At 43.9% G+C, this 17,950-nt stretch overlaps 2 protein-coding genes across 5 annotated transcripts in view; one reads left to right on the top strand and one right to left on the bottom strand.

The window, feature by feature from the left end:
- Positions 1-1,748: 1,748 nt before the first annotated feature.
- CCNI2 (cyclin I family member 2) lies at positions 1,749-6,880 on the bottom strand. The gene is made up of 6 exons (XM_060094391.1): positions 6,449-6,880; positions 5,878-6,009; positions 5,224-5,298; positions 3,607-3,747; positions 2,442-2,672; positions 1,749-1,811 (listed from the first exon to the last, which is right to left on the bottom strand). Exons 1-6 carry the CDS (start codon positions 6,878-6,880, stop codon positions 1,749-1,751), a joined length of 1,074 nt encoding a protein of 357 aa, XP_059950374.1.
- Positions 6,881-10,963: 4,083 nt separating this feature from the next.
- Positions 10,964-17,950, top strand: part of KIF3A (kinesin family member 3A) — a 77,926-nt gene continuing 70,939 nt past the window's right edge. For all 4 annotated transcript variants that reach the window (XM_060093340.1, XM_060093342.1, XM_060093339.1 and 1 more), the window contains exons 1-2: positions 10,964-11,093; positions 14,352-14,625. In XM_060093340.1, coding sequence (XP_059949323.1) covers positions 11,088-11,093; positions 14,352-14,625 — 280 coding nt within the window. In that variant the 5' untranslated portion in view covers positions 10,964-11,087. The remainder of the gene's footprint in view (positions 11,094-14,351; positions 14,626-17,950) is intronic.

Here is a 17,950-nt window from a genome sequence, read left to right as displayed (position 1 = left end):
GCAGGAAAAAAATGTTAAAGGAGAGTAGGATGTGACCTAGGATTCCAAGGCAAGCTTGAACAGCATAAAACTTTAAAAACAAAAAATCTCACAAGTGGTATTTTGGCAATACAGAAGTTTGCTTCCCCAAAGAAGGGGAATATTATTTACAGAAAGATGAAGCAGCAAGGCTATCCCTTACCCCCATACTGTGGCTCACAGGTCTACCATCTCCTTTTTCCAAGAGACTGAGAGTTGGTTTAGCTCTGGGGATGCAGCTTACTTAGTTAAGGGGGTCCAGATACCTCTCAGCAGTTTCCTGAAGTCAGAGACAGCGTGAGCTGGTGTGGGCTCTCAGGATGAGCCCCTGCCGCACCAGTGACAGTGCCCACTCCCGATGGAAGAAAGGAGGCAGAGGGAGCTGTAGCCATGAGCAGCAGGCTGCCCCTCAGCATGTCCCTCTGTGCTGGACTAGAGGACAGTTACTGACAGGGCTCGAGAGATGTATTTCAAGTGTATTTGACTCTATCAACTCTAAATGCAAGGTATCTAATACATAAAAAATAAGACTCAGACAGGGCTGAATTCAGGAATTAAGGTGTATTTTAACAAAAGCTCCAACAAGCAAATTTGTTTCAACAAAAGGTAGAGATTTGTGCTGACTACAGTACAGACGCTATTATATATATCTAGTCCTCGGCTATTTTGCAGCTGGTAGCAGATCACCCTCTGCATGGCTTAGCACGTTTACAAAAAACTGTTCACAGTGGAAGGACTTCACAAATTACCTATAAATGTGTGGTTCAGTCATTCATATCCCCAGCACTAGTTACACAGCCCCAGTGGGCATCGCTGCCAGCTGGACTCCACTGCCTAGAGAATGGCTCTATAGTTTCACCTCCCTCAGCCATGCTAGTGATCTCTCCCTCCTCCTGGCATTGGTGGAGGCGGCCTCAGCCTCAGCACCTGCTCACCTCAACCAAAAGCTCTGGGAGCTGTCTCTCCCCATCACAAGGGTCACCTTGAAGTGTTCTGCTTTAACACAAGAATCCCTCTAGTTAAGCTAATAAACTACTTTGCTTAAGAGTAACAAAGGAGAAATTGGCCTAAAGCTTGATCAAGTTGCTGTACATTAAATAAAGCATACTTTATAAATCGAGTCCTTATGAAGAAAAGACTTAAATCCTGGCCAAGTCGAGGTAAATCTATCTGGAGAGACTCCCATTTCTGCAGGGGTGGACAGAGTACTTGGGACTTGAAACCTGCACATGTTCTTGGTACAAGCCTGGGAAGCTGGAAGGACCTGGCCAGCTCTGGCAGGTGGAGCAGCAAGAACTTGTCTGTCAGCACCAGCCCAGCCCTTCGGCCCTGAGCAAGGCCTACCTCTGGCCTCATAGTCCAGCTTCTTAGGGGCTGATATAGCCCTCGCTGGAGAAGGAAGAAAAAGCAAGCTGCAGTATGAGCATTTACTCCTTCTCCCTGGTCTCGGGCCCAGGGCTCAGAGGGAGGCGGGGGTTCAGTTTGTCAGATTACCCTTCCCTCTAGGGACCCTGACCTGTCTTTTTTGCCCCCTTATTTTTTTCTGAAGACAGGAATGTTTTCTCGGTTGCTCTTTCAGGGCCGCCTTCTTTTCTTGTTATAGGATCCATAAAGCCTACAATATAGAGGAGTCCAAGCAAGGAGGGATTGCCATTATGCTCTAAAGGGCACTGGGGTAGGGGCACAGAGGCTGGCAGGTGAACCAGAAAGTTGTCTGTGCGGGAGGATGACTAAAAACTTGTCAGCTGCTGCTTTACAAGTTCTTTGCAGTGGTTCCACTGCCTAATACCGACCTGTAATTAAAACAGAGTGGTCATCCTTGAGGCAGAATCATTTTACATTCTAAAGAATGAGCAACTCAGTGCCGAAATATTAGCATGGAGCAATTTCAGGGAGGTCCAGCCACCCAACTTAAGAAAATTAACCCCACCATCTCAGGAACACCCATCTTCAGCCTCAGCAAAAACTGTCATTATTCTAACTGCATTCCATCTTACCCTGTCCATCCTGAGTGATTCTGACCTCCCATTGCCTACTCAGGGTATCCTGGTGCCTGGTGCCATATAGAGGGTGAGGGGTCTGAAATTTACACTCCCTAGTACTAAGCTCAGGTTTGCTTCCTCCTGAGTTAGACATGTCCCCACATCCTCTTGACTACAAGGGCTGCTACTGAGATAAAGCTTCACTCACTGTCAGAGAAACCCACTCTGGTGAAGCAAATGTGTATCTAATACTCAAGTCCAGAGGATATGCCATGTGTGGAAAGCCTAGCCCTTAGGAAGACTCTTCAGAGTCATCATGGCCAGAGCATCTTCTGGAGCCCACAAGGGCCAAGAAGAGCCACAGGTACCCTTTTGGGGGCAGAGTGCATCAGCTGAAGGGGCAAAACTGAGAGCCTGGTCTGGGGCAAAGTTGATGTCTACCTGTGCTTTCTTTAGCAGATCAGATATAGGAGTACAGCAGTCGGGCATGAGCCTCTCCAACTCTAAGGTGATGATGACCAAGGCCAGTGTGGAGCCCTTGAACTGCAGCAGCTGGTGGCCCGCCATACAGTGCTGCAGCTGCCTGGTCAGGGACGCGACGTGGAGGGAAGGATTCCTCTGAGGCAGCAGCTCCTTCACGTGGGGCCAGCCCAGGACCACCAGGGCGTGGAACTGGAGACCGTGGTTTTTAATGTTAGAACAGAAAACCCCATACTTTTCATATATCAATGACCAAAAGTGCAAACAATTTAAATTTTCATCAGGGAATATTAAATGTTGCCCAACCCTTTTCATTCCCATTCATGGCCCCCCAAGGGGCTTGAGGCTTACTACCCACTCTGTGGCCAAGCTCAGCTTCAACCCTGGAGAGAAAAAGACAGTCTGCTTTGTGACATGCTCATTAAGAGCCTAAAGTACCCAGATGACAGTGTTTCAATTCTGAAAAATAGAAGCATACGACTCAAGATTAAGGTAGCAGAAAAGTTACTTGTATCTGCTTGACATGAGAGGAAACTCTGCAGCTTGGCAACAGTGGCCAGTTTTCATAATGATACAGCCCTTAGTGATTTAATCTTCATGCTTCATAACAGACCAAAACCCCATGACATTTCCACATTGCGTAATTTTGCCTTACTAACAGAATCATATTCTAAAGGATGACCATCATTCTCTAACTAAAACAAATACAAACGAATACGACATTTTTAAGTGCCAGATCAATATGGTCTAAAGCCTCAATAAGGATTGTGTGTAGGTGAATAAAGACAGCTAAGTGAATGTGTGTAAAGTGTAGCAAAAGCAGACAGATTTTTATGTACAGTATTCATAGAATGGAAAGTTAAATATTTTTGCAGTGTGTATTTAAAAGAGAAACTCACCATAATAGTGCCATCTAAATATCTTTGTAAAGTTAATTTAATGTCCTTTAGAAGTGGGAGTCTGGTGGAACTGTGTTGGATTTAAGACAACATTTCACTCTTCCATATGTTGTGAGCCTTGTGGGTCACCTCACTGTGCTGCATATGCAAGGACGTGTGCTTTGCCATCCTATGTTGTGAACAGCTTTTCTAAAGGCACAGTGAGTCCAGGGTAGACTCGTACTTACTATGGTCAAGAAGTCCAGCGGTGTCCCACTGTAGAGGTCCCAGTGAAGTTTGTCCAAAATAGCCAGCTCCATCCTCAGCAGCTCATTCGGGGAATAGCCAGAGCCATAGTGCTTTATGAATTCTCTTATGCGTGGAATTAACTGTAAAAGGAAAATAAAGAGGCCAAAGCCCTACACCATGTCATGGTAGCTTTTGTTTTCTTATCCCTGGGGACTGGGCATCCATGACCCAAGTAGAGTTGTCTTCCAGTGACCCACCACAGAAAATGCTTCTGAAAGAAAGACCAAACCAGATCTTGGCTATCTGTCAAGTCCCCAGGTATTGTGACAATATGTAGTGAATGTCACATGGTCACCTGCTGCCAACAGGTCTTGATCCCCACCTGCACTCCAGCTCATACCTGAAGGTGCTTTGGAGGCTGGGGCTGTGCCGTCTCCCCCATTCAGCTGTAAGAACGCACTCAAAGCTTTCCAGCTGTGGGCTCCACCCATTCCCTGTTCCCAATCCCTACCATGATTCCTTGTCAGAGAGAGGAGTATGCCTTTGAGCTTCCTGGTCTGCGTCAGACAGACTCATTGATAAAACCTCCCATGGTTTTGGCAACACCATAGCTGCAAACACATTCCTCTCAGCCCTTACTGAAGGCAGTTCAGTTCTGGAAAAACTATGACTTTTCCCCAGAGAAACTAATAAGGCTTGTCTATGAGTAAACATGCAAGTACCAAGTGCACTGAAGACTTGGTCCTACTTCTTTAGATAAAAAAGTATTACTATATAACTATATAACTGTATAGTAGTATTACTACTATAACCTCTAGAAATATTTCTTTTAAAGGTTATTTACTTGATTTTTAGTTGGATAAAAGCATCTTTGGGGGCACAAATTATATTCTCATAAACAGGGTTAAAATAAATTTTATTGAAGGTTTGCAACTGGACACACAAGTGACTTTTTCTGCCCCCATGGAACCTGAGATCAGCCAAGGGAGACTTTGTAGAAATGGCAGTGGTTCCACTATCCCCCAAAGGGGGACAGGTTTGGGGGGAGGGAGGAAGGAAGGGAGGTCTGGGAAGGATATTGGGAGAGGATCTTCTGAAAAGAAGCCACAGTGAAACTGAGAAGTTCAAGCAAGCCTGAAGCACTTATGGGGGCTTCTCTTCCACCCACTGCACGTGGCCCTCCTGCCCCTCTTGGAGAAGGGTCCTAGAGTCCCTGAACACGTTTCTTTGACACAGCCAAGTCCTTAAGTCTCAAGCAGCTTTCTTAGATGTAGTTTCTGGGGGTGGTCATTAGGCCATATGGTTTGGGAGGCCTTTCTCTTCTGCTTAATGGGAGGTGGCATGTGGCATCAAACAATGAGGCAAGATTATGTCTGCTAGGAAGTCAGACCTCTGGGTTTGCTGGGCCAGGACAATTCTGCTGTTCTAATTACCCATTTGGGGGGTCCCAAAGTCTGACAAGCCTAAGGAAGGGACAGCAGAAATCCTGGAAGGTATGACTTTTCCAAAATGCCCATTCCCAAGGCCACAGACCTTTCAGGAAACTTGAGTGTTTCCAGTGTTACACACCCCTGTACCTCAAAAGCAGCCCTGAATGAGCTTCCAGGGATGCATACCTCCTCTTCTTCATTAACTTTTGCAGCAAGTCTCAAGGAAGTAATTGTAACACAATGGAGTAAACACTTTTTTATCTGCAGTATGGGAGAAACACATATGATCAGAATATGAATGCCAGAAACTAACTGTAAAGCGTCTGTGGGTTTTTTTTTTAAGAAATTAAGTTTTGCCTTTTTAACTTTTTTTAAAAGACTGATTGTATTTATCCACAAGGAGGTTGCCCCCATTTTTAGATGTGACAAGTAAAAACCTCCTGGTTTCAGAACCACAGATAACTCGTCAATAGTCCTTTGTTAGAGGACTGACTGGAGGTGGGAAATATGGCACCATCTCAGGGAACACACAGTCCCATCCTGACCTCAGGCTGCATTGTACTGGTCCAGACAAGCACACCCCACCTCATCACAAAGGGAGTCCTTTGCCAGCTAGGTCTTCTCATGCTCCCCAAGTCGACCCCTGACGGCCACACAACACAGAGTCAGACAGGCAGATGGTAGGATGTTTCAATTCCAGTTCTACCACTTGGAGCCATTTACTGAATTGATGAGGCTCAGTTTGAGCACCTGGGATGGCTCACCTCTTAGGCAGCAATGGGAAATAGAGGTCAGTTTGCGCCCCCAACATCTGTCACCATCCCTCATAGACTTCCCTACCTTTACTGAAACTATGAGGCGGCTGAAGATAGTGAGAGCCAGGTTAAGAGTGGTCTGGGAGAAGCCAAAGATGTTCTCAACTCTCAGGAGCCCCAACACGACTTCCTGGAAAGCTTCGCAAATCTCCACCTGCTGGAAGGAGGAGGTGGGGCAGAGGAGGGAAGGTCGCTGGTGGCCAGTCTCGGTCCATCAGTGGCTGGACGGTCTGCTTACGGTGACCAGAGGGGCTGTAAGAAGCCTCTTCACCTTAAATCGCTGTCGGATAAAGGACCTCTCTTACCCAGCGCCTCCCCCATTCAGACCCTCTCCTTCCTGTGCCCGTTTTTTGGTCTTCAGCAGAGTTCCCCAACTCAAGCCCTCCTCCAAAACACCTACTAGAGAAGCACCGTCTCAGTGAGAAGCTGGCGAATCTCGACTCTTGCCTCGTGCGGGGGACGCACCTGGGGAAGGTGCGTGCTCCAGGGTGCGGCTCACCTGATCGCGGGTGCAGGTGGAACCCGGCCGCGTCCCGTGCGCGCGTGAGGAGGAGGATGAACGTGCTCTCGGGAGGGGCCCCCGCGGGAACCGGTACCTGGAGTCGGCCCCCCAGCCACAGGCGCGCCTCGCGGCCCTGGGCCTGGGTCAGGTGGGCGTCCAGCTGGCGCTCGTCCAGGACGCCTCCCCAGTCGCTCCGCACCAGCCCGGGCCGGCTGGGAACTGGGGGCGGCGGGGGCGGTGGCCCCAGAGCGGCGCCGGGGGCGGGACGCGCAGCTGGCCGAGGCCGCATTTCCCTCCGCATGGGTCTGGTCCACGACGGCTCCGGGAGACTGACCGCTCCGCGCAGGCAAGCCTCCGGGAAACTTCTCCGGATCGCCGCGGGGAGAGAGACTTTCCACGCAGGCGGCGGGAGAAGACAGCGAAGGACTGTTTCGCCCAGACTTTCGTCCGGACTCTCACCTGGACGCCGGACGGATCTTATCTCCAAGGCGGACGTCTCCGGCGCGGGCCGCCCGCCGGAAGCCATGGCAGCGCCAGATCCCGGGTCTGGGTCCCGGCTTAGCTCGGCTTTTTCTAACCCAGTGCCCGGGACTTGCAGCTGGGGCTGCCACGGGACCGGGCGGGGCGGGGCGGGCTCTTACTCCACCCCCACAACCCTCCACTGAGGGCCTCTTTCCCCACCCAAAGCCCGCGCCCCAGGCGCCGAGTCCCGAGCGGAGTCCCTAGCCCGGGATGAAGCAGCTGGTGACCACGCCATCCTTGAGAAGGTAATTTATTGAAGCCGTGCAATGCGTTAGGCGCTGGGACATAACAGTGAATAGAATAGACGTGGAACTTATATTCTAGTCAGGAAAGAGACAACAAACACGAGTAGAATATATGGAAACCCCAGCAAATCCACTCCTAAGTAAATGTCCAACAGAAATGCATGTGTGTGCACCAAAAGACACCTACATGATGTTCACAGCAGCACTATTTGTAATAGCCCCAAACTGGATACAACCCAAATGTCCATCAACAGTTGAATGGGATAAACACGGATAAACAAATTGTGGTATATTCACACAATGGGATACTACACCACATTGGAAAAGAATGAACTGCTATACCCGATAAGGAAGAATCTCACAAACAATATTGAGTGTAGGGAGACAGATACAAAGAATTCATACTGTATGATTCCATTTATACAAAGTATAAAGAAGGGAACTATAATGTTAGAGTCAAGGTAGTGGTTACCCTTGGGGGCATATTTCTATGTTGAAAACTACAGACATCACAGAAAGAAATTAAAGAAGATCTAAATATAATACATGGAGAGACATTCCGTGTTTATTGGAAGATTTAAATTGTTAAAATGGCAATACTACATGAATTGATCTATAAATTGAACATAATCCCTGTTAAGTTTCCAGCTGTCTTTTTTGCAGAAATTGGCAACGTGTTTCTAAAATTTCTATGAACATGCAAGGAATTCAAAATGGCCAAAACTATCTTGGAAAAGCAGAATAAGATGGAGGCTTCACAGTATCTGATTTCAAAACTTACTACAAGGCTATAGTAATCAAGACAGTATAGGGACTTCCCTGGTGGTCCAGTGGCTAAGTCTCCGGGCTCCCAATGCAGGGAGCCTGGGTTTGATCTCTGGTCAGGGAACTAGATCCCACATACCGCAACTAAGAGTTCACATGCTGCAACTAGGAGTTTGCATGCCACAACTAAAAGATCCGGCATGCTGCAACTAAGATCTGGCAGAGCCAAATAAATAAATAGATAAAATAAAATTAAAAAAAAAAAATAAAATACCCAATCCTTAAAAAAAAAAAAAAGACAGTATAGTATTGGATAGACATATAGACCAATGGAATTGAATTGTGAGTCTGGAAAACAGCCCTCATATTTATGACCAATTGATATTTGACAAGGTTGTCACAATAATTCAGTGGGAGGAAAAACAGTCTTTTCAGCAAATGGTGATGGGACAGATGAATATTCACATGCGGAAAAATGAAGCTGGATCCCTATACCATATCATATACAAAAATAACTCAAAATAGATCATAGACCTAAATGTAAGAGCACACAGAACAGCATCCAGAAATTAAAAAGACAACACACATAATAGAAAACGTGTATATCATATATCTGAAAAGAGACTTGTATTTAGAATATATAAAGAATTCTTAACAACTTAATAATGAAAAGACAGATGAAAAGCGCCAAGAATTGACTAGACATTTCTCTGAAGAAGACATTCAAATGGTCAATAGCACATGAAGTGATGTCCAACATCATTAGTCATCAAGGAAGTACAAATAGAAACCACAATGAGATGCTATTTTATACCAGTAGGATGGCTGTAATAAGAAAGGTAAGACAATAGCAAGTGTTGGTGAGGATGTGGAGAAATTATAAACCTCATACATTGCTGGTGGTACAGCCACTGTGGAAAACAACTTGGCAGTTCCTCAGAATGTTATTTAGAGTTACCAAATGATCCATCAATTCCACTTGTAGTATATACTCAAGGGAAATGAAACGTTCACACAAAAACTTGTAGCAGCATTATCCATAGTACCAAAAAGTGGAAACAACCCAAATGTCCATCAATTGACAAATAGATAAAAATGTGGTATATCCATACAATGGAACATTATTTAGCCATAAAACATAAAGGATTACTGATATGTGTTACAAAAGGGATGAATCTTGAAAACATTATTCTAAGTGATAGACGTCATTTCACAGGTCACATATTATATAATTCCATTTATATGAAATGTCCAAAACAGGCAAATCTATAGATACAGAAAGTAGAGTAGTGGTTTCCTAGGGCTGGGATGTTGCAACGGGGGAAGGAGGAATGATGGCTATGAGTGTAATGTTTCTTTTTGGGGGGATGAAAATGTTTAAAATTGATTGTGGTTATGGTTACACAACTCTGTATATAGTAAAAATCATTGAATTGTACAATTTAAATTGGTGAATTGTATGATGTGTGATTATATCTCAATAAAGGTGATATATTTACAGTATATCAGAGAGTGATAAGTACTATGAAGAAATATAAAGTAGGGAGGGGAGATAAGAAGACTGGGGCTGAAGGTTGGAATTTTAAATAGAAAGATCATTGGTAGGGTTCAATGAGAAGGTGATGTGTGAACAAAGATATTCTGAAGGAGGTGAGGGAGTCAAGCAGATATCTACAGGGGGAGCTTTCCGGGGCCTGGATTTGGATCTGGGCTTTGTCATTGCCTGTAGGTATGACCTTGGACAAGTTACTTAATGGCTCTATGCTTCAGTGTTTTAAATCTGTGAAATAGTTACTCCTGTTTTCTATTAAAATGACTAATAGTACCTATTTCAAAAGGTTATAATGTAAATTAAATTAATAATTTAAAAATGAATTAAAGCACTTAAAACAGTATGCTGACACTAAGTATTTTTATTAGCTCCTACTGCAAGCATAAAAGCCCTTGTATTCTAACAGGAAACCATGCCTGCAATGTCAGATGAATCAAGGAGGCCAGGTGGAGCTGGTGCAAGGGGGATAGCTTGCAATAATGAGTAAGAGAGAACATTGCAGGAAACCGGGAGAGGGCCTGTGACTTTTATTCTGTGAGATGAGAAATCATTGGCAGGTTTTGAATGGAGAAAAGACAGTATCTGATTCATATTTTAACACCAGCCCTCTGGCTCCTGTGTTGAAAGTAGACTAGGATGGCAAGGATGAACAGCAAGGAAACTAGCTCTGAGCTGTTTAGTAACACAGGTGAGAGATGGTGGTGGTAGAAGTGGTCGGATTCTGGTTCTATTCTGAAGATAGAGACAACTAGTTCTATAGAAAGATTGGGTATTGAGTATGAGAGAAAAAGACTGTGGTTTGACCTGAGAAATTGTCAGAATTCAGCTTACATTTATTGCGATTAGCCTTTTAAATTACTTATTTATTTATTTTATGTTTGACAGGGGTGATGTGGGTACTACCAGGGGATGGGAAGCGGGAATCAACATTTCAATTTTGGACACGATAAACTTGAAATGTCTATTACACATCCAAGCAGAGTGGTGTTCAGAGACAGGTTCGAACAAGAAAGAGGATAGATCATTCTTTCTTTCACGAATATTTATTGAAAACTTACTCTGTGCCAGGTCGTATTCTAGGCTCTGGAGGTAATTGTGAGAATACCGACAAAGTCCCTCACGACCTCACCTAATGGTGAGACAGGTGATAAACAAGTCGGCAATCAAGCGCAATAATGTATGTAAAGTTTTTGGCTCTTCAGAGGGGACACAATGTACAATTGCTATTGTTGTTTTTAATATTCGGAGTATTGCAAGTGCTAGAAGATGGGCATTGCCGGTCTAGGATTGCCTCCTCCTCCCGCCCCGCGGTGGTAGGCGGGTCTCCCAGCCCAAAATCAGGCCAGATTTCCAACACAGTAGAATGGAGGCATTGCGCAGGCGCAGCCTCAGTCTGGCGTCCTAGGAGACGGACTCCGAAAGTCTCGGCGCAGGCGCAATGCAAGAGACCGAAGACGCCTCGGGCAAGGGGATAGGGCGGGGCGAGCTCGGAGTGCGCCTGCGCACAGCGCGCTCTCGCCAGAGGAGCCGCAGTCTCGGGAGCGCCTAGGCGGTGTTTCGATAATCTCTGACCCGCCTCTCCTGCGAACCCGGCGTCATTGGACTGCACCCCGGACGGGAACGTCCGCCGAGTACGGGAGGAAGCAACGATGCCGGTGAGTAGGGTCACTCAGCCGCTGGGGTTTCTCCTCATCCCTGCGGCCTGGCCGGGTGGCGCGGCCGTTACCATGGAGGCGCGGAGCAGGCAGGCGGCCGGGGTGGGGCGGGGCAGGGCAGGGCAGTGCCGGGCGGGCCAAGCGGTTGGGGAGCCAGGCCGGTGGGCCCTGGACTGGGGGGGTCCAGCCGACCCTGGGAGGGGCCCGCGGCAGGCCTTGCGGTCTTCGTTGCTGCTGCATCCCGCAAGGCCTGGGCTGCTTGACATAAAGGCACTGTGCCAGAGGATGCGCTCTCGCTCCCAGCCCTGTCCTCTGGGTAGGGCCTCTAGGAGCAACCACGGAGGGTCGGGTTTTGATGCCTCGCACCCCGTGGGGTCTCTACGCCGAGGAGCCAAGCTCTGGAAGGCAGCAAAGCACGGGCTGTCTGCCTCCACCCCAGGCTGCTGACTAGAGCTGTCATTCCTCTCGTAGCGCTCTAGCTTACAGTGCAGAATGTAACCCGTAGGTGTCTTTGTGTGTGAGGGGAGTGAGTGGTGGGTGGCGGTATGTTTGTCTTGTAGGATTTCACAGACTGTTAACTTGCACTTAATAAGGGGCCGTCGTGGGTTTCCCTGGTGGCGCAGTGGTTGAGAGTCCGCCTGCCGATGCAGGGGACACGGTTTCGTGCCCCGGTCTGGGAAGATCCCACATGCCGCGGAGCGATTGGGCCCGTGAGCCATGGTCGCTGAGCCTGCGCGTCCGGAGCCTGTGCTTCGCAACGGGAGAGGCCACAACAGTGAGAGGACCGCGTACCGCAAAAAAAAAAAAAAAAAAAAAAAGTGGGGGGGGCCGTCGTTAAGTCCAATATAGGGTCATGGAGAACACTTGAGTTGTGGCCGGCTATTTACGTGAGGGGGGTGAGTGGTGGGTGGTGGTATGTTTGTCTTGTAGGATATCACAGATTGTTATCGTCCACCTAATGAGGAGGGTCGTAAGTCCATTATAGGGTAATGAAGAACAGTTGAGCAGTGGCTGGTTATTTACTGGTTGCGAAGCCTTGGATAATTATTTAATCTTTCTGGGCCCTTCGTTCCTATGTAATTAAACTTTTCCTTCTGGGGTTATCAGGCAGGAGACTTGAAGGACAGTGCTTGACTTTTAGCATTAAATGCTTAATATTTGCTACTTGTTGCTTTCTATTTATTTATCAATTCATTCAACAGTTATTGGGCACCAACCCCATGCTAGGCACTGGAGATACAATATTGAGCAAAACCAGCCAGGTTCTTGAACTTGAGAAGAGAGACGCCTTCTAGGGCGGAGGTGAAAACCATACATACCTACAGGGACAAAGACACTTAACATTAATGAATGAAGTGGATGGGTGTCATACAATAGATAGAAATAGATTCTGGTGAATTAAGTGTTGCCATGTAGGAATGCTGACCTACAGATGTCAGATCATCTATTTTTTCCAAGAGAATCTAGAAATTGTTATTTTTGTGAAATTTCTCAATTTTTAATTTTTAGCAACTAATTCAAAAGATTTTTAAATAATATAAGCCAAGCAAAAGACATTTGTGGGCTGAATTCAGCCCCTTGACTGACTACCAGTTTGGAACTTATGGGTTAAATAGAGACACAGACATTAATCAAATAAGGAGCCAAAAAAAAAAAAAAAGTAAAATTTTAACCGACGGAGAAGGAGAGAGAAGGGTGTTATCAGGGCCTATACAAGGATTTGACCTAATCAGGAAAGTCTTCCCAGATGAAGGGGCTATTGAGCTGAGGTCTGCAGGGTAAGTGAAGAGGAGGATGGGGGATGTTCTAGGCATAAGGAACACACCTGGGAAGGAGTGTGGTGAGAGGGATCATGGGGACAAGAAAAGGCCTAAAAGAAAACCGGTGTGGCTGTGGCTAAGAAAGCCAAGCTTGTGAAAGAAAACTGGAGAAGTAGACATGGGCCGGAACCAGATCTTACACACCACCTGAAGGATTTCGATCTTCATCCCAGGATCTGTGGGAAACCATTGAAGAGTTTTAAGTAGGAGAGTGATATAATTAGATTTGTGTTGAAACTGACTGCCAAGTAGAGAACAGATTATAGGGGAACCTAATTAGATACAGTAGTACAGGTAGGAGTCTCTTATAATTCGGGGTGAGATAATGGTGACCTAGAATAAGGTGCTGAAAGTAGAGATGGAAAGAAGTGTGTTGAATTGATATAATCTGTTCCTTGTCAATGACAGTGGCTCACGTTTGTTTCTCTAATGCTTAGAAGAGTATCTGAAACAGTAGGAATTTAATATCTGTTCAACCAAACTGTTGAACTTCTTCACTTTAATAATTGTATTTTAAATATAGATTCTTAATCATAAAATTTCAAAATTTGAAACTTTACATATTACAAATGTTCATAAGGTTAGAGTCAAGCTAAAACATTTTTCTGCCATTGGGCTTTCTTTTCTGTCTTTCACTTGTCTTCTATAGAAAAAGTAGACTATATGAGGATATATTATTATTATTATTTTTTAATTAATTAATTTATTTTTACTTTTTGGCTGCATTGGGTCTTCGTTGGGTTTTGCGGGCTTCTCATTGCAGTGGCTTCTCTTGTGGAGTACGGGCTCTAGGCTCGAGGGCTTTAGTAGCTATGGCTCTCAGGCTCTAGAGCACAGGCTCAGTTGTAGCACACGGGCTTAGTTGCTCCCCGGCATGTAGGATCTTCCCGGACCAGGGCTCGAACCCATGTCCCCCACATTGGCAGGCAGATTCTTAACCACTGTGCCACCTGGGAAGCCCTGCATATATTATTTGATAAAAAAATTTTTTACTAATGCATTGTAGAAAATATCAATAACACTAAAAGTCTCAGGGGGAGCAGAGCACCTATTACTAGATTCTTGATTAAAGTTATTAACCATATTCACACGTGTTTTCCTACAGGCAGGAAACTCAGAGCAAGTCAGGGACTTTGTGCAGAAAGACAAGTCTCTAATATACTTTCTCATTTTCTGCCTGAATAGCATTAACTGTAAATGTAAATAAGATTTCCTCTCCCCTCATTTGTATTGTAAAAGAACTATTTTCATATCTTTTTAAATAAGCTTTTTCTATATATCTGTAAGATCTTTAATTGCATTTAACAGCTATTTATGGAGTGCTTAATGTATGCAAGGCACTAGGATGCCAAAGTAGCCTTTTTCAAATTTTAAATTTAATCTGTTGAAGGTAAAAGTAAATGTTCTTTTCATTGTTTGTAAATATTTTCTCCACCAGATCAATAAATCAGAGAAGCCGGAAAGCTGCGATAATGTGAAGGTGGTGGTTAGGTGCCGGCCCCTCAATGACAGAGAGAAATCAATGTGCTACAAACAGGCTGTCAGTGTGGATGAGATGAGGGGAACTATCACTGTACATAAGACTGATTCTTCCAATGAACCTCCAAAGACGTTTACTTTTGATACTGTTTTTGGACCAGAGAGTAAACAACTAGATGTTTATAACTTAACTGCCAGACCTATTATTGATTCTGTTCTTGAAGGCTACAATGGTGAGTACTTTATATAGTTTACTTTTTTTTTAAAATAGATCTTTATTGGAGTATAATTGCTTCACAATACCGTGTTAGCTTCTGTTGCACAAGAAAGGGAATCTGCCATATGCATACACATGTCCCCGGATCCCCTCCCTCTTGTGCCTCCCTCCTATCCTCCCTGCCTCACCCCTCTAGGTCATTGCCAAGCACAGAGCTGATCTCCGTGTGCTATGCTGCTACTTCCCACCAGCCAACTGTTTTACATTCGGTAGTGTATATACGTCGATGCCACTCTCACTTCGCCCCAGCTTCACCCTCCCACCCCATGTCATCAAGTCCTTTCTCTATGTCTACCTCTTTATTCCTGCCCTGCAACTAGGTTCATCACTACCTTTTATTTTATTTTTTTAAGATTCCATATATATGCGTTAGCATACTGTATTTGTTTTTCTCTTTCTAACTTACTTCACTCTGTATGACAGACTCTAGGTCCATCCACCTCACAACAAATAACTCAGTTTCGTTTCTTTTTATAGCTGAGCAATATTCCATTGTATATATGTGCCACATCGTCTTTGTCCATTCATTGGTCGATGGACATTTAGGTTGATTCCATGTCCTGGATATTGTATATAGTGCTGCAGTGAACATTGTGGTCCATGTCTCTCTTTGAATTATGATTCTCTCAGGGTATATGCCCAGTAGTAGGATTGCTGGGTCATATGCTAGTTCTATTTTTAGTTTTTAAAGGAACCTCCATACTGTTTTCCATCGTGGTTGTATCAATTTACATTCCCACCAACAGTGCAAGAGGGTTCCCTTTTCACCACACCCTCTCCAGCATTTATTGTTTCTAGCTTTTTTGCTAATGGCCATTCTGACCGGCGTGAGGTGATACCTCATTGTAGTTTTGATTTGCATTTCTCTAATAATTAGTGATGTTGAGCATCTTTTAATGTGCCTCTTGGCCATCTGTATGTCTTCCTTGTTGAAATGTCTACTTGGTCTTGTGCCCATTTTTTAACTGGATTGTTTGTTTTCTTGATATGGAGCTCCATGAGCTGTTTGTATATTTTGGAGATTAATCATTTGTTGTTTCATTTGCAAATATTTTCTCCCATTCTGAGGGTTGTCTTTTTGTCTTGTTTATGGTTTCCTTTGCTGTGCAAAAGCTTTTAAGTTTAATTAAGTTCCATTTGTTTATTTTTGTTTTTATTTGTTACTCTAGGGAGTGGGTCAAAAAAGATCTTGCTGTGGTTTATGTTAAAGAGTGGTTTTGCTATGTTTTCCTCTAAAAGTTTTATAGTGTCTGTTCTTACATTTAAGTCTTTAATCCATTTGGAGTTTATTTTTGTGTATGGTGTTAGGTAGTGTTCTAATTTCATTCTTTTACGTGGAGCTGTCCAGTTTTCCCAGCACCACTTATTGAAGCGGCTGTCTTTTCTCCATTGTATGTTCTTGCCACCTTTGTCGTAAATTAGGTGACCGTATGTGTGTGGGTTTATCTCTGGGCATTCTATCCTGTACCATTGATCTATATTTCTGTTTCTGTGCCAGTACCATACTGTCTTGATTACTGTAGCTTTATCGTATAGTTTGAAGTCAGGGAGTCTGATTCCTCCAACTCCGTTTTTCTTTCTCAAGATTGCTTTGGCTATTTGGGATCTTTTGTGTTTCCATACAAATTGTAAGATTTTTTTGTTCTAATTCTGTGAAGAATGCCATTGGTAGTTTGATAGGGATTTCATTGAATCTGTAGATTGCTTTGGGTAGTATAGTCATTTTCACAATATTGATTCTTTCATTCCAAGAACATGGTATATTTCTCCATCTGTTTATGTCATCTTTGATTTCTTTCATCAGTGTTTTATAGTTTTCTGAGTACAAGTCTTTCGCCTCCTTATGTGGGTTTATTCCTAGGTATTTTATCCTTTTTGTTGGAGTGATAAATGGGAGTGTTTCCTTAATTTCTCTTTTTGATTTTTCGCTGTTGGTGTATAGGAATGCCAGAGATTTCTGTGCATTAATTTTGTATCCTGCACCCTTACCAAATTCATTGATTAGTTCTAGTAGTTTTCTGGTGGCATCTTTAGGATTTTCTATGTATAGTATCATGTCATTGGCAAATAGTGACAGTTTTACTTCTTCTTTTCCAATTTGTATTCCTTTTATTTCTTTTTCTTCTCTGATTGCTGTGGCTAGGACTTCCAAAACTGTGTTAGATAAGAGTGGTGAGAGTGGACATCCTTGTCTTCTTCCTGATCCTAGTGGAAATGCTTTCAGTTTTTCACCATTGAGTATGATGCTTGCTGTGGGTTTGTCATATATGGCCTTTATTATGTTGAGGTAGGTTCCCTCTATGCCCATTTTCTGGAGAGTTTTTTATCATAAATGGGTGTTGAATTTTGTCAAAAGCTTTTCCTGCATCTATTGAGATGTCCATATGGTTTTTATTCCTTAATTTGTTAACGTGGTGTATCACATTGATTGATTTGCATATAATGAAGAATCCTTGCATCCCTGGGATAAATCCCACTTGATCATGGTGTATGATCCTTTTAATGTGCTGTTGGATTCTGTTTGCTAGTATTTTGTTCAGGATTTTTTCATCTATGTTTATCAGTGATACTGGTCTATAATTTTATTTTTTTGCAATATCTTTTTCTGGTTTTGGTATCAGGGTGATGGTGGCTTTGTAGAATGAATTTGGGAGTGTTTCTCCCTCTGCAATTTTTTGGAAGAGTTTGAGAAGGATGGGTGTTAGCTCTTCTCTAAATGTTTGATAGAATTCACCTGTGAAGCCATCTGGTCCTGGACTTTTGTTTGTTGGAAGCTTTCTAATTATAGTTTCAGTTTCATTACTTGTGATATGTCTGTTTATATTTTCTAATTGTTTCTGGTTCAGTCTTGGAAAATTGTACCTTTCCAAGAATTTGTTCATTTCTTCGTGGTTGTCCATTTTATTGGCATGTAGTTGTTTGTAGTAGTCTCTTACAATCCTTTAGTATTTCTGCAGTGTCAGTTGTGATTTCTCCTTTTTCTTTTCTAATTTTATTGACTTGCCTCCTCTCCCTTTTTTTCTTGATGAGTCTGGCTAAGGGTTTATCAATTTTGTTCATCTTCTCAAAGAACCAGCTTTTAGTTTTATTGATCTTTGCTACTGTTTTCTTCATTTCTGTTTCATTTATTTCTGCTCTGATCTTTATGATTTCTTTCTTTCTACTGACTTTGGGTTTTCTTTGTTCTTTCTCTAGTTGATGGAAGTGTAGGGTTAGATTGTGTATTTGAGATTTTTCTTGTTTCTTGAGGTGAGATTGAATTGCTATAAACGTCCCTCTTA

Source organism: Mesoplodon densirostris, chromosome 3, assembly GCF_025265405.1.
Source record: "Mesoplodon densirostris isolate mMesDen1 chromosome 3, mMesDen1 primary haplotype, whole genome shotgun sequence".
NCBI classification, from domain to species: domain Eukaryota; kingdom Metazoa; phylum Chordata; class Mammalia; order Artiodactyla; family Ziphiidae; genus Mesoplodon; species Mesoplodon densirostris.
Note: the sequence above shows the minus strand (reverse complement) of the source record. Positions and strands in the feature narration are given on the sequence as shown.